At 32.9% G+C, this 16,225-nt stretch overlaps 1 protein-coding gene across 3 annotated transcripts; it reads left to right on the top strand.

Annotated features, from left to right (window-relative positions):
* Positions 1-10,674: 10,674 nt before the first annotated feature.
* LOC114367538 (F-box/FBD/LRR-repeat protein At1g78750-like) lies at positions 10,675-16,012 on the top strand. 3 transcript variants are annotated; one of them, XM_028324735.1, is made up of 5 exons: positions 10,675-11,044; positions 11,194-11,250; positions 12,602-13,582; positions 13,735-13,904; positions 15,772-16,012. In XM_028324735.1, exons 3-4 carry the CDS (start codon positions 12,608-12,610, stop codon positions 13,894-13,896), a joined length of 1,137 nt encoding a protein of 378 aa, XP_028180536.1. In that variant the 5' UTR covers positions 10,675-11,044; positions 11,194-11,250; positions 12,602-12,607; the 3' UTR covers positions 13,897-13,904; positions 15,772-16,012. The 3 variants fall into 3 exon arrangements, with proteins under 3 accessions (XP_028180536.1, XP_028180535.1, XP_028180537.1); XM_028324734.1 differs by having other exon boundaries at positions 10,675-11,056; XM_028324736.1 differs by lacking the exon at positions 11,194-11,250 and having other exon boundaries at positions 10,675-11,056.
* Positions 16,013-16,225: the final 213 nt, after the last annotated feature.

The following is a 16,225-nucleotide window of genomic DNA, read 5'->3' as shown; positions in this document are numbered from 1 at the left end:
TTCAAAGCATTGAAACTAATTCCACGTTTAATTTGAATCGCTTTTTTACTGCCTTCAAATATTACACCATCATTCTCTTCATATACCCTTCCATTGAAATACAACACTGTTATAACCGAACTCATGATGTACCTACAAAAACAATATTTTAAATAATTAATCATAATAAATTAAAAATAATAAAATGTAATCACAAAAAGTCCCTTTACTGGAACTTGACATTAAAACTTTATTCTATAGAAAAATTATTAACTTCAAATAAATATGATGGTAGACACTTAAAAAACATAAACAATTCCAAGGTAGTAATTTTAAAGGCAAAATAAACCATAAACAAAGTTAGTATTATAAATAATTAATCTTAACAATAATAACTTCAAAATAAAAAAGGTAATTAAAAAATTACTACAAATACATTAAAATAAATATGATGCCAGAAACTTAAAAGTATAAATTTAAAAAGGCAGAACAAAGCATCAAAGAACACTTTCAAACTAGACATTTTAATTACATTACTAAGCATCAACGAAGTTATTATTATAAAGGCACACAGCATCAACACCAACCTAATCTAATTAAAAAAATACTACACACTTCATATTGAAATTTTTTTCCGCACTCAACATACTTACTTCAAATAAATATAATGCCAAAATTTTTTTATTTTAAACACCATTCAAGTTAAACACTCATAAATTTTTAACACACACCAACAAACCATGAACATCAACCTAATCTAATTAAAAAAATACTACAACTTCATATTAAAAAAAAAATTCCACACTCAAAATACTTACTTCAAATAAATATGATGCAACAAATTTTTTTTAATTTTAAACACAGTTGAAAGTACAAGGTACATCAATTTTTAACACACTAACAAAGCATCAACACCAACCTAATCTAATTAAAAAAATACTAAAAACTTCATATTCAAAATATTTTTTCCAGACTCAAAATATTTTCTTCAAATAAACATGATGGCACAAATTTTTTTATTTTAGACACACTTTTACTTCAACCCTCACAAATTTTTAACACACACGAACAAGCATATCGAATATAAATCTAATTTAATTAAAATAATAATAAAAACTTCACATTCAAACTTTATTCCGGCCTAAAAAAATTACTTCAAAAAAAATTTGATGCCAAAAAATTGTTTGATTGGGAATTTCGAACCTTGAAGGCTGACAAATTTAAACTTCAAGAAGGCAAATTTTGAGGGTTTCAACAAGTTTTCAAAACATTGAAAAGCAAGTTTTCAAAACACTAAAGCAATTTTGAAGACGCGTTGGACCTATTTAAAGACCCTAAATCGCCAAAGCCACTGGCTACTCCCATTTAGCCTAACTCGCCAATGCCAATGGCTACTTCCCTGTAGCCTGTACCCCTGCCCCTGCCAACTGAAAAAGCCTGCCAACTAAAAAGCCTGAAAAGGCTGAGAAGCCTGCGCCCTGTGCTTGGAACTCACCAGTTTGACTGGCTACTCCCCCTTGCATGGCGAAATCGCCAATGGGGCTGGCGACACCATGGAACCCGCTAGTGGCAATGGCGTATTCACCACGTGTCACAGCCACAGCAAATGCGCCAATGGAGCTGGCGGTTTGCATGGTTTTTGCATGCACTTTACATAGAAAATAGCACCATTATGGAATTAGTTTGAAAACAGACTTATTTCGGGAATAACTTTATAAAAGTGCCCCCTTTAGGGCAATTTGACTGCAGGACTTAGACCCAATTTTGAGTCACTCCTTTTAATGTTTGGTTGTCAATCTTTGACATCTCATAAGCTTTGTAGTGGGTGGAACCAACATGTGACAATACCTACAAATTCTCTGCACTTGCCTGCGTTAAAAAGCATGCATCTTGCATATGTCAATTTTACTACAAGTGACAATGACTGTGCTGAGACATTCTCATACTTTCTCGTCTTGAGTACTTTGGTACTTGAAGATTTTTCTTTGCATAATGATGCATAAGCCCTCTGCATATTTAATCATACCCTTTGGATATATAACACCCTTTCCCATTTGAGAATAATACAACGACAAGATTTCAAACTTGTGTTGTCTACTCTAGATCTTAGAGTGTGTTCCGATAAGAAATTTAAAATTCTGAAAAAATTTAAATTTTAAGAATTTTAAATATTTCAATTGAAATTATTTTATTTTTAAAATTTTTTATTTGGATAAAAAAATATAAAACTGTGAGGATGAAAGAAAATGAATGTAAAAATAAGAGAAGATATGGTTGGTGTGCTCCCAAAGGGAAGGGGAAGTTGAAGGGGAACCGGGACACGACTGCGTACACCAGCACATCCAACCACAACATTCAATCAATGACACAAGGCATGACCTAGGCCCTCCGCGCTGGTGAGCACCTCCACTGCATGATGCGTAGCGATGACTGCTCTCCTGACTGGCAGGTGCAGTTCTACGTGTTTCCCTACGCCCACACCCAATCAATGCTCCACGAGTTCAAACAGTGTTTCTTGAAGAAGAAGATCATCGACGTGAGGAAAGAGTCGCGAATTCGAGAATGAGATTTTGGAAACTTTCAAGTGGAAGAGAGGACAGAGGTTATAAAGGAAATACGCGAACATTTTGAAAGATTCTTCTATCAAGAAGAGAATTTCAATTTCTCACATTTCAGAAGGAAATTGAAATTCCATATTTTTAGTTGTTTAAAATTCTGTTTTAAAATTCCAAAAATTTAAATTCTTCATAAAAAAATTCAAACAATGAATTTTATATTACAAAAATTTAAATTCTCTGATAAATTACTTTCCTCAGTTAAAATTTTCTATTCAAACGCACTCTTAGTTCTTCCTTTGTCAATAGTTTTCTTAGTCACCAACTCTCCACCACATGCAATCTTTCTTTTCTTGAAGAAGTAAACCTTCCGTCGGATTCAACTATATGGTGACAAATTCGTGTCTCATAAAATGGCTGCAAGTGCTTTCCAATGTAAAGATATTGATATTCTCTTTGGATACCCTTCAAATAATACTAGATGTAAGTTACTTTAGAATGTTTTTGCATCTTTATTTTTTTTTTATGCTCGTAGCATGTCTACATTCTTATGTCAAAATTTTGCCAATACTCAATCTTGTATTTGAAAATATCAATTTAAATGTGTCTTCACTTCACTCTAATTGTGTAGGATCTCTCAAATCCCAGCTCAATAAAACCTCAACCTCCGTACTTTGTTAGATTGGAGTCATTGAAAGTGAAAAAGGAATTGGTTGCAGACATATCTGATGAGGAATTTTACAGAACACGGATCTTTTACAGAACATCCTGCATTTTTCTATTTTAACGTATGCTATGAATTTTTTCTTATTTGGCTTTTACCAATGGAAAATCTTCAAATTAAGACACAGATCTTTTATTCTTTTGTTATTGGAGGAGGATGAGGAGAGAAATATTCAATTTAAAACAAAAATTTTATGTCAAATATTGTTGGAAAAATCAAAGATGATTTTGTAGCACTTTCCACGACAAACATAAATCGTCTTTGAAGCTGTCATCATGGAAAGTAAATACTTTCCACAATAATTTTTAAATCATTTTAGAATGTCGGTTTCTATATCAGTTTTATTAGAAACCGTCTTAAATTATTTTTTTATTGTTAATTTAAAAAATGTTTAAAACATTAAGATTCTAAGACAATTTTTAGAAAAATCATCTTGGAAACTACATATTCTAAGATGGTTTTTAGAATAACAGTCTTAGACTTTGTAATTTCTAAACCAATTTTTAGAGAAACTGTTATTATTTTTTGAATGTCTTTTTTTTTTGTTTTACATCAAACCCAATCTCCAATTTCAGAAAAACCGACACACGGTAATAAACAACTAAATATATATTTTTGCTCAAATAATTATCAATAAATTATTAACTACTTATAATGTTTACAATAAACATTTATGCATGATATAAATTCCTCTTATATCCACCATGACATCCATAGTTTTTCTCAATGTTTATAAAATGGAGCAAACCCTTTATTTTTCCAATATCCTTTCAAGGCTGTCTAATCCTCTTAAGCCCATGCATCCCAATTGTAACATCTCATTTTTCGTAAATAAAATAAAAAAGCTTTTTAGTAAAAAAAATAAAATAAAGTTTTAGAAAATGGTGAGGTTTTATAATTAAATAAGTAAAGAAAAATAACTATATTAAAATAATGATTTGAAGAAAAAATATATTTGATTTATTAATTTGATAGGAAATAAAATAGAGTTCCTTTTATAAAATAATAAAAATAAATAAATAGAGTAAATAATAGGCTATGAGAGTACCCTATCTAAGGCATCTTAGGTCAGTTTTTAGACTGATGATACTCTCTATGCCACCTCTTCTTCTCAATTTCGTTTTTCCTTCTCCTCCTTTCAAAACCTTCACTTTTTCCCGTATATAACCAAACATGTCCCAGAAAATGACGATCTTGGACTCATTCACCGTTGGATTGTTGTGAAATTTGAGCACCAAGTTTGGAACTGATTTCCAAACATTTTCACCATTGGGAATTACAAAAAGATGTCGGAGCTGAGAGATATACCCTTCGCATTGTAACCTTTTCTTTTCTCATAGAAAAGCAAAAACATTCTCAGTAAAATTATGATACCAAATTCGTTAACCGTTGGATTGTTGTGAAAGTTTGATATGTAGTTCGTGATTCATTTTTGCATACCTTAACCGTTGGGATTTGTGAGAAAATATTTACAGAGAGAGAAAACATAATCGCACAAAGCAGTACAAAATGGAGGAGAAAGGCTCTTAAAAATCTTATAATTATATTCCACGGTACATTGGTCAATCTTCAACATGTTCTGAAGTTTTAAAACCTTTACAATAAATACAAGCTGCAAAACCAATTGTTGATTTCACTATAAGAGATAGGGACGAGTGTAGGCAACAAAATCATCATATTGTACATATCTAATAAGGCATTTGTTGGGTTACAATCACCATCAAATGTTATTTTTAAGGAAAATGAGAAGAAAAGATGTAAGAATGTAGAAGAAGTAAAATTTGACCCAAGGAATTTGTTTCAATACTACAACAACAACAATCACAACAATAGACTTATCCCACTAGGTGATGTCATGTACATGGATTACATGTCATTGGACTTAGTTAAAAATCAAATCTTAGATATTATTCACCATCCATGCAATAAAGTAACAAGGAAAACTAATCCTACTTTCACCACAAGAAATATAATGAAGTGTATGGGAAGTAAATTACCTCAAATAAATAAATATTGGGAAAAATAAATAGACCACTAGAACCAACAATCAAATGCCTTTTATTTTTTAGCATTTCAAGTTGTGACCATTAGATTATAATTATACAAAAGATATGCATGATAGAAACTAAACTTGAAAGTGTAGTCATCTCATCACCCATGTCAAGTTCCATTTCAGAGGAATCTGAATCAACATTAGTAGAACCAATTTCAAGAGAACCAGATTCAACAACATCCATAAAAGCATATTAACTCTCTTCATCAGCCAAAGAGTTGCAATAAGCACACTCCCGTCCAAATTGGGAAGCCGACATTGCAACATTAACAAGAGTCTCCTTCTAATTGGTGTGTTACACAAACTTGCCCCAATCCAGAAAACAAAAAAAAAAAAAATACACGCATTAAATAATTTTTGCTCTATCTAACATCTACTTTTTCTTACATCTAAATAATAAGTTGGCCATTAGCCTGAATTGTACTTCCTATGCAAAGACCCATCAATTGCAAGAGTTAGAGCACTATCATCAACTATTAGTTTCTAATAAACATCTGGATCATTAGAAAATGAGAACAAACATCTCAAAAGGAAATATTAGGCCCAAACCTCTTTACCCAGATGTTGCATATGATTTTGTTTTTTCATTGTCATTTCTTAATGTCTAGATACATGAATACGCCTTTCTTAACAGTATATTATATGATCTACAATTGATCTAGTCAGAAGCATCACCTATTTTTTCTTGCTTCTTTAACATTTGCCTCTCGAGTTCAAGAGCATGAAGAATGACATCTTCTCTACGTGTATATTTCTCTTTTTTTCTTTAATAGCATACCCTGGGTGGACTCCGCCCTTTCAATACATCCATCAAATTCACCACATCAGAATGCCTTCACATGCTTGGATTTCTCAAATTGTACCAATCTCTGTTAAAAATAATACCAACGAACACAAGGAAAATAAAAAAATACTAATGACATGCATCAACACTGGATATCATAAGAACAAGTCTCTATAACTTTCTAACTCACAAAGAGTTGGCACCATTCAATAACTATATACTCACACTCACAATCACATAAACTTTAACTTAATTGCTAGTGGCTAAACTCAAACAAAGGAACACTATAATAATCAAGAAAGTGTGATATGAATTATTGAATAAGAATAATAAATGTAATAAAAGGAAAAAAAAGACAATTACTTGTTGGAATCTTCCTTTCTGAGAAGCTTAACGGGAGTTCCTGAACAAGGAGAAGTAAGATGAGAAGTAGAAAGGTGATCAAAGCCAAGTATTTGACTTGGCCACCACGAACCATTCCTTCTTCGAACCCAAACAATCGATCCAACATCACAATCCACTAGACCTAACCCAAACACTCCATCTCCCTCACTCTACCTTTCATTTTCTCTCTTTTTCGCTTCCCCAATTTTTCTCTTGATTTCTTTTGGTCTTTCGATATTAATAGATGGATGTGATGCCTTAGCTGCTGACGAAGAAGGACGATGAATAAAACGACGAAAAGTGCGATGTGGGTTAGGGCACATGATTCCATTCAAATTTGGGAAATTTCATTTTTAAGGTTTTCAATTTTGACTTTGCTTAATTAAAAGCTTGAATCTTCTAGAAGCACCATGAGCTAACCACAAATCCATCACCATAATGAAGTCACACCTACCATTCTAAAAACTTAATTCCATTCCAAAACGACCATATATAGGGACCAAAGTACAACATTCCAAATCACCATCTAAAGAAAAGTTCAACAGTGTTCTACATATGTTCCAACCAAGCACACACAGACAAACATGTCATTAACACAAATTATAAGCAAACAAAGATAGGAAGACCGCGAGGGGGAATGAGCGAGGGAAAATGAACCTTACAAACGATGAGAGAGTGAAGCTATTGTGAGGGCGAGGGCATGCAATGATGACGACAATAACACACACGAGCTTCGACAACTACACTGGACAACTTCGACATAGACGCTTTTTGTAACATCCCATTTTTTCGTAAAAATAAATAAATAAATAAATATAGAGCAAATAATAGACTGAGCACCCTAGGTATAAATAGCTATGTTAAGTCAGGTGTCTTCCTCTTCGCTTCATTTTCGTTTTTCTCTTTTCTCCTCTCAAAACTCTTTCTTTTTCCCGCAGTCTACCTAACCCGTCTCAGAAAAACGATGATCTCAGAATCATTCACCATTGGATCGTCGTGAAATTTTATCAGCACGTTCACAACCCAATTATGAGCATTCTCACCGTTGGAAATTGAAAAAACATGTTGGAGCTAAGAGACATACCTCTCGCACCGTAGCTTTCTCTTTTCCCGCAAAAACCAAAAACAGTTTCAGTAAAACTACGATCCCGGTTTCATCAACCGTTGGACTTTCATGAAAGTTGGATATGTATTACGAAATGCAATTGCGCACACTTTCACCGTTGGGATTTGCGAGATAATATTCGTGGAGGGAGAAACAGAATCACATGAAGACAGTACAAGTGGAGGTTTCAATCCCTTCTCCGTCTCTCTGACGTTTGAGAACTCTATCGGAGCAGTCAGAGGAAAAATTGGAGGAATCTCAGGGAACCGCTAGAGATGCCGCGATCGCTGTCGGAAGACATGTGAGTCCGCTTAGAGGTAAGAGATGAGTTATTCACAATTGAGGATTAGTGAGAACATGTGTATAGATCTTTAAAGTATCAATTGAAATAAGTTTTGGGGTGTTTTTGCAATTTTCATTTTATCCTTATAATTATTACGGTGAATTATATTTGTTTGATGAATCAGTTGATGTCCCAATGAGAAATTGCTGTGAAATTGATGTGTGTTGTTTGTGTTTGGATCCTGTGATGATCTTGAACTTGTGTTCGGGGGAGCAGATGACTAGGTGAATTGCTTTAAGGAACCTTGTGCTAAAGGACGTCGAGACACAACGCTCTGATAATTGAGGATTAGTGAGAACATGTGTATGGATCCTTAAAGTATCAATTGAAATAAGTTTTGGGGTGTTTTTGCAATTTTCATTTTATCCTTATAATTATTACGGTGAATTATATTTGTTTGATGAATCAGTTGATGTCCCAATGAGAAATTGCTGTGAAATTGATGTGTGTTGTTTGTGTTTGGATCCTGTGATGATCTTGAACTTGTGTTCGGGGAGCAGATGACTAGGTGAATTGCTTTAAGGAACCTTGTGGTAAAGGACGTCGAGACACAACGCTCTGATAGGATGTGTCTTTGGGATATAGGGTTTTATATTAATTGTATGAAGTCTTAGACGATCTTGTTTGAACCGAGATGACTTTATTATTTATTTGTACAAGTTTGAATATCATATAGAAGAAAGTGAATGTGAGCCTTTTATCCCTTTGAAAGACTTGTATTTAAAAATGTAAAAAAAAAATACTTTTAATTAATATTTGAATTTTTATTCCTTTACTAGTATATATGTGAGGGGTAGAGGATGTCACACTTTTTAGGGTGTGACTGAGTCAGAGAGACAGAGGGAACAAAGAAGGTGAGGTATGAGTGAGACGAACTCAGAGGTTAAAACCAGGCATGAGAAAAAAATACTTCACTTTGCAAAGAATTTGAATTGTCAATTTCAATGATGGGTCGTACCAAAATTGCCATCGATTACCAATTTCAAAGACGATTTTTCAAAAACCATCATTGAAAAAGTCACACTAATTACAAAAATGTCACCACCTTCAAAATGACAACGGTTTTGATATAACCAGGGTCGAATCACCATCGTAAAAACTATGTTTTGTAGTAGTGGAAGAAAAGATCAAGTAATAAACTGAAGAATCCAAACCGACTTTGTTAGTGTTGTCTATTGCATTGTCATTGTAAATTTTTTATTCTAGATGATTGGTTAAAGATGACATTTAGCCATTTTTCATGTTCAACTTCACATCTAAAATTTCTTAGGTTTAGTTTCACTGTAGAATTAGATATCATCTTTTTGAAAAGAATTTTGTTACTTGTAAAATAGAATGCTCGAGAAAGTTATTGAAAAATTAGATTGAAAATGAGATAATAAAATCCTTATACATTCATAAACTATTATTGTAATTTATCATTAAGAATTTATTTAATGTCTATTTTGGTCTTTTAGTTTATTTTTTAGGTTTAATTTGATACTCTAATTCAAACATACTATTTTCATGGACTATGTTTGACAAAATTAGTTGAAAGCTCGAAAGCTAGTTGAAAACTAAAAAGATACCTTATTAATTTAAAAATATTCTGTGAAACTAGTTGTTAAAATAGCTGAAAATTGTAAAATTACTAGAAAAAAATAAATTCATAATTTATTTAAAATGGATAAACAAAAAATTTGATAAATATATTAAGGATAAAAATGAAAAAAAAAAATAGAAATTAGAAGCTAGAAGCTAGCATTTTTTAAAAAAAGATACTTCAAGTAAAGTTTCAAAAAATGTTAGAAGTTATTGAGAAACTATTAAAAAAACTTATCTATCGAACTATTAAATGAGTTTTTCAACTAATTAAAAAAAAATAAAAATTAACTGAAATGTCTTGTCAAACATTACCACGATTTTCTGACACCATTGCCTATTGTGTCCCCTTCGATAGATTCTTGGTCGAGTACCATAATCTCATTGCAGACGAGCAAAGCCCTACACCGTTGTGACAAGTTCTTAGTCTTCATCATCACAAATCACAATTCACAATTGTTTCCCATAATCATAAACCATAAGGTGAGATCAATTTTTTTACATATATATTTAAATATTTAAAATTTAATAAATAATTATTTAATGAATAATAATTTTAACAAAAAATATTTGTTATTAATTTCATGTGTAAAACTAGATATACGATCTATTACTAAAATAAAATTAAGTATATATAAACTCAAAAATCTATTTTCTTATATATGTTTCTTTATTATTATCTTTATTTTTAATTTTTCTTTTTTTTAATTCTTATATATACATAAAGGATCTCAAGGGAGGATTTTCCATATCCGTCATTGCCTTTATATTTTTTCTTAATGCCCATAACATATTTTTGTTTGTATGTCAATTTTTGCATTCCTCAATTCACTCTAATTATGTAGGATCTCATATATTCCACTTCCTTTCTAATTGTGACACAACAAACTCAATTTGTAACCTTGTTTTGTATTATTCATAAACTTGAAAATATTTTGTAAGAAAGGTCTAGGTCACACATGGATCCAACTTTGCCGCCTATCATTAATTATCAATTACTTCATTCAGTCAATCAATCAGTCAGTTACTTTGATTAAAATGGCTCCACTAAGGACACATGTCAACTTCTTATAAATGCTGCCTAAACTACTATCTAAATATCTAAGTTTGTCCTATTTGTTCTCTTTTTTATTAGTTTTAATCAGTTTTTTTCTTTCTTCTCCATTTAGTTTATTCTTTTCTCTCTTCTTTCAAAATCTTTCAGACAACACCTCAAAAAACCTCCTCTGGTCACCGACTCTAATGCGATTTTTGGCTTGTTAGGGCCGCAGCTTGAAAAAGTAAATCGATTAAAACGTTTCTCACATTCTATTATTCATTTCCCCCAAAAAAATTCCAGAAAATAGCACCTTGGCCAAACCCTAACTATCAAGTTATTGTCGTTGTCGGTCATAGTGAGAAGAATGATTTTTCTTTTGTCATTTTTCCTTTTCCTTTTCTAGAAAATCCCTTAAATCCTCGACATCTAGTCACCGGCTCTTATGCCCTCTTCTTTTCCTCCTTTTGCGATTTCCATCTTCTTCAACAAATCTAAAGGTAGTGTGATGGGTAAGCTTCTTCTTTTTTCTTTTTCGTTTTTACCTTTGACAAAACTTAATTATTAGAAGTTTGTTTATCTTCTTCATTTGAAGAACAATTTCGGTTGCTAAGTTTTCTGGATTGCCCCTAATGTTTGTACCTTTCAGTTATATTCAAAGGTTTTTGTTGTTCTTCATTTTAGGAATCACAATCGTCAGGTGTGGGTACATATTTTTTCTTTCCTTATTTTTGTTTTTGTGATTGAGTCTGATGCATACACAATGTGTAGCTAACATTTTTGTTCTTCTCCTTCGCACAAATGCAACATTATGTTGTGGGTGAGTTTTCTTTAATTTTTCTCTTTGGGGTACTAGAGCATTTTGGCAGCAATGACTAGGCAAGTCTGGGCAGTCATGGTTAAGCAAGCTCTATGGGTTACCTTTGGGTACTACTTATGGATTTTAAATTTCTTCCACTTGAGAGGAAAATTACCATGTGAAAGAAACTCACACTTGACGAGAAGATTCTTAAAGTACAAGTGTGAGGTGAGGTCTCACATCGTATAGGAATTAGAATGTTGAGCATCATATATGTGAAGAAAAGACCCATAAGTATGAACCTTAAGGTTTTAGGTTAAAGTGTAGTGTCAAGTTCATTTATATGGTTACTCATGGCCCTTTAGTGTAAATATCCCTAATACCCCATCGGATTTCCCAACAATTGATATTAGAGTCGATGATTTGACTTAGTGATTGGCTTGAACAAGTGAAGAAGACGAAAATGAATCCATGAACATGGGGATCCCTTGAATTGAAAATGACTTCCACTCAAGGGGGAAACTACCATGTGGAAGAGAATCACAATTGAAAAGGGGGGGGGGGGGACTATTGTAATATTAAGATTTTGAAGTTAAAGTGTGATGTCAAATTCATTTAAACGAGATTGATGTAACAAGATCCCAAAAAAAACACAAAGGATGTCAATATTAATAGACAATGTAATTCAGTTGAAAAATAGGTTTAAATGTGGTTTTGTCCTCATAAGTTCGCATTTTTTTTTAATTTTAGTGTCTCTAAGTTTTTTTATTTATTTTTAGTTCCCATAAGTTTACATTTTTTTTTTCAGTTTTTGTGCATGGAATTTGTTTTGTTCATTTTTAGTTCATATAAGTTTGTAATTTTTCAATTTGGTCCCTCTAAGTTTGATTTTTTTTTTTTCAATTTTAGTGTGAACTTACAAAGACTAAAAAAGAAGAAATATTAAAATCTTAAAGGATTAAAATTGAAAAAAGCACAAACTTACATACATAGCTAAAAATGAACAAAAAAAAAAACTTACATAAATCAAAATTAAAAACACACAAATTTACAGAAACCAAAGTTAAAAAACACCAACTTAAAAAAAAAAAAAAGACAACAAAATATAAGGAACCAAAATCTCAGATTAAAATTTAAAGAACCAAACTGTAATTAAACATTTAAACCTTAAAAAATGGAATATTTCAGAGGTTATGAATATCTGCTATGATCTTAATCTATAGTATGTGAAATATTTGTCAAACGTTTCTTTGGTCAGGTATCAATGGAAGGAAAAGAAACTGAGGGAATGTTGAAGATGACGACAGATAAGAGACAACAGAAGCGAAGCAGAAGTGACAGAGAAGAGGAAAGGGACAGGCTGAGTGAGTTGCCTGACTGTGTTGTGCTCCACATAATGGAATTTATGGACACAAAATATGCTGTACAAACTTGTGTCTTGTCTAAAAGATGGAAGGACCTTTGGAAGCGTCTAACTTATCTTGGATTCAATACAACCCTCTTTAACAATGTTGTCAAATTCAACAAATTTGTGTCTCGCGTTCTGTCTGGCCGAGATGGTTCAGTTTCCCTGCTCAATCTTGAATTCACGCGTCGCGGTATGGCAGAGCCCAAGCTCTTCAATAGGCTGATGAAATATGCTGTGCTGCACAATGTTCAGCAGTTTACAGTATCTCTAAATTTAAGCTTCAGACAGAGTTTCGAGTTTCGCCCCTACATCTTTTCCTGTGAGTCCTTGACATTTCTGAAGCTTTCATTTAATTCTTTTGACACCTCGATTGTAGCACTTCCAGGATCTCTGAACATGCCAGCATTAAAAAGCTTGCAACTTGAGGCTGTCTCTTTTACTGCAAGGGACAATGACTATGCTGAGCCGTTTTCTACCTGTAATGTGCTGAATACTTTGATACTTGATGGTTGTTCATTGCATAAAGATGCAAAATTCCTCTCTATATCAAATTCTAGCCTCTCTAGTTTGACCATAAGTGGTAGCTTTGAAGGAGGAGCTTACAAAATTGCGCTTTCTACTCCAAACCTTAGTTCTCTCACAGTCACGGGTCATAATAATCACACAATCTCCTCCGCATGCAATCTTTCTTTCCTTGAAGAAGTAACCATTGACACCCTTGGTTATACACTTTTTCCGAATACAGACTTACTCATCATAAGCTGGCTGCAAGTTCTCACCAATGTAAGGATACTGAGGCTCTATTCGGGTACCCTTCTGACAATACTACGGGTTAGTTACTATGCTTTCTCCTCTTTACATCTTTTATTTTTTTCATAATGCTCATAAGATGGGTGTTCTTGTGTCAAATTTTTAGCCGATACTCAATCTTGCAATTAAGAATGTCAATTATAATATGCCTCCTATTCACTCTAATTGTGTAGGATATATCAAATCCTGTTTCGGTGAGTACTCAGCCTCCCTGCTTTGTTCAATTGAAGTCATTGATTTTGGAGAACCAACCATCTGCAGATATATCTTTTGAGCAACTAAAGAGAGCAGTGGAGTACCTACTTCAAAACTCTCCACAACGTAGAATTGATTAAATCTTCAGGTAGTGTTTTTTCCATATTATTCAGTTTTACTTATTTTATGCTTCTGTTTTTTCCATGATACAGTGAGACTCTCTTCCATCCATGTCATGGATGTTTTTTTTTTTTATGAAACTACACTATGGGGAGCAATGTGTCTGAGACAAAAAATTTATTATTTTTTTGTTGGAGAATGCTGATGAGTAAAATATTCTGTTTACAACTGAATTGAGACTGCAACAGAAAACTAGTTTTTATTTGAGTTCTTTTCAAATGACAACAAATATCTTTTAGTGGCAATCAGTTTATGTTGTCTTTGAAGTTTTTGCATGGTATGTATTACAACAGTCTGGATCATCCTTAAAGAACAAAACTACCGATGAAAAAAGGACACATACTAGACTGAAGAATCTGAAGTGGTTTTGTTTGCTAGTGTTGTATGTTGCATTATGACTGTGAAACTTTAAATCATGAAATTGGATCGAATCCTTCTTTTCACTTAAGGCTAAGATGTAGCTGTTATATTGTCATTCAATTTCACATCTGAAATTTCATAGAATTAGTTTCATGGTAGATCTAGATACAATCATTTTGAAAAGCATTTTGGTAATTTCAAAATAGGAAGAGCTCAAAATGCATTTTTGAAAAGCCTTAAGCATGTATAGTACCTCTGCATTGCTGGCTAAAGTTCGGTCTTTCTGAGTTCTCAGATTGTAAGTTTGCAACATAAAATTCAATGCTTGTAACACCTATAATAGGATAGTCACAGGCCAATCATGAATGAGTGTGGTAGTGGCAGGGAAGAGAAATTAGACCCATAGAGGAAGAAGTGAGGAGTGGAACATGCTAATGTGGTTGAAGGAGAGAGAATATAACAGAAAATGACAGGTGGCAAGGGGAGAGAGGGAGGAGAGAGAAGGTTATCTAATGGGTGTAGTTGTGGTAATCGAATAAGGGGTAGTATCAAAAAATTAGTATCAAATATCAATATTGGCTAGGCTGAGTGAAGTTCTGCCTCAGGAAAGGGGTTCTCTAATTTCTGTTATTGTTTGTTTTCTATCTTTCATCTTGTAAGGAGCTAGTCTCCAGCTATAAGCCATTACCCTATTTTTCTTTTTATATTTTCTTGGATTGCAACATTGTAAAAGAGGTTTATACCTCTGATATTGTTCCAATTCAGTATCAACATTACTTGAGTTTTACCATTCCTATTTTGGCTCCTAACAGATAGCTTTCTGCCTTTCTCGTGTGTTATTGTTTTCAATTCGTTCTCCCCTGTTATTCCTATATTGTTTGCATGCTGTTATGTATCTTCCAGAAACTTCACATATATTTTTTGTATATGTTACGTATAATCTGTGCAAGGCAATAATCTTGGCAACTTTTACTTTTTATGCATTTAGTGGATAAGATAAAGCCTAAGGAGATCTTTGTTTAGATGAGAAAGCCAGTAATTGTCACTCCAAAATATATGAAGACTAGTGGCAGGCATTGACAACACTACAATTAACTGATTAAGTGAACATATGTCTGAAACTTGTGTTTTGATTCACTCGCGCTTGTTCTTTGTAGCTTTAGAGATAGAAATCACTACAAGCAAAACACTCTTAATTAGATGTTGCAAATTATGTTGAAACTTGAGCATGTGTTTGGCATAAATTTGCTAGGGACTTCCTTAATAACACCCCACTTTCTTGCTTCTAGTTTTTCCTTGCATACTTGGTGTAGTTCTATGGCTGCTAAGTCAAGTTGAATCATAAAATGATTTACTAGTGATGGCATGTCATTTTCTTAATTTGACCTATCGAATATTAACTTGAACATTTCTTGGTATAGGCTTACTCCTTATTATAAATTGTTTTTGACTAAGTTTAACTCTTGCTTATTTAGGTTCCTTGGTCATACATTGTTGATCCAAGCCCTCAAAGGATCCTATGTGGCTCAATTTGGTGAGAGACTGTTTGTTGGCTTCCTGTATTACATGGCCTAGTACTGTGTAGGTTCTTAATGTCTTTAATAAGATTGTAGTTTTGACCTAAAACCAAGAAAATATTGTAGTAATGATGAGTAGCTGGAAGCTTGGAACTATTCCCTTAAGTAAGGAAAATAACAGTTTGAGAATTCATCGCTACTATCGGTTTTCTTTTCATTTTTATTTTATTTCTAATCATATCCTTGACTAATTTGAGAGTTGAGGCCTTGAAACAGTCCCCAGCGTTCAGCCTTGACAATTGAACATAAACCCAAGTTTGTGAAGAATCACTCAAAAGATCTAGAGTCATTATGATTCTAGGGCCTGCACCTCCGAATGCTCAAAAAAACCTAACTCGTTTTCACAAACCTT

The sequence above is a fragment of the Glycine soja genome, chromosome 9 (genome assembly GCF_004193775.1).
Source record: "Glycine soja cultivar W05 chromosome 9, ASM419377v2, whole genome shotgun sequence".
NCBI lineage: Eukaryota > Viridiplantae > Streptophyta > Magnoliopsida > Fabales > Fabaceae > Glycine > Glycine soja.
Note: the sequence above shows the minus strand (reverse complement) of the source record. Positions and strands in the feature narration are given on the sequence as shown.

Bases quoted from the DNA above. Each gene is read 5' to 3' on its own strand.
- LOC114367538 (XM_028324735.1), top strand. From the start codon at position 12,608: ATGGAAGGAAAAGAAACTGAGGGAATGTTGAAGATGACGACAGATAAG. The intron at 13,583-13,734 runs GTTAGTTACTAT...CTAATTGTGTAG, and splicing joins CCCTTCTGACAATACTACGG to GATATATCAAATCCTGTTTC.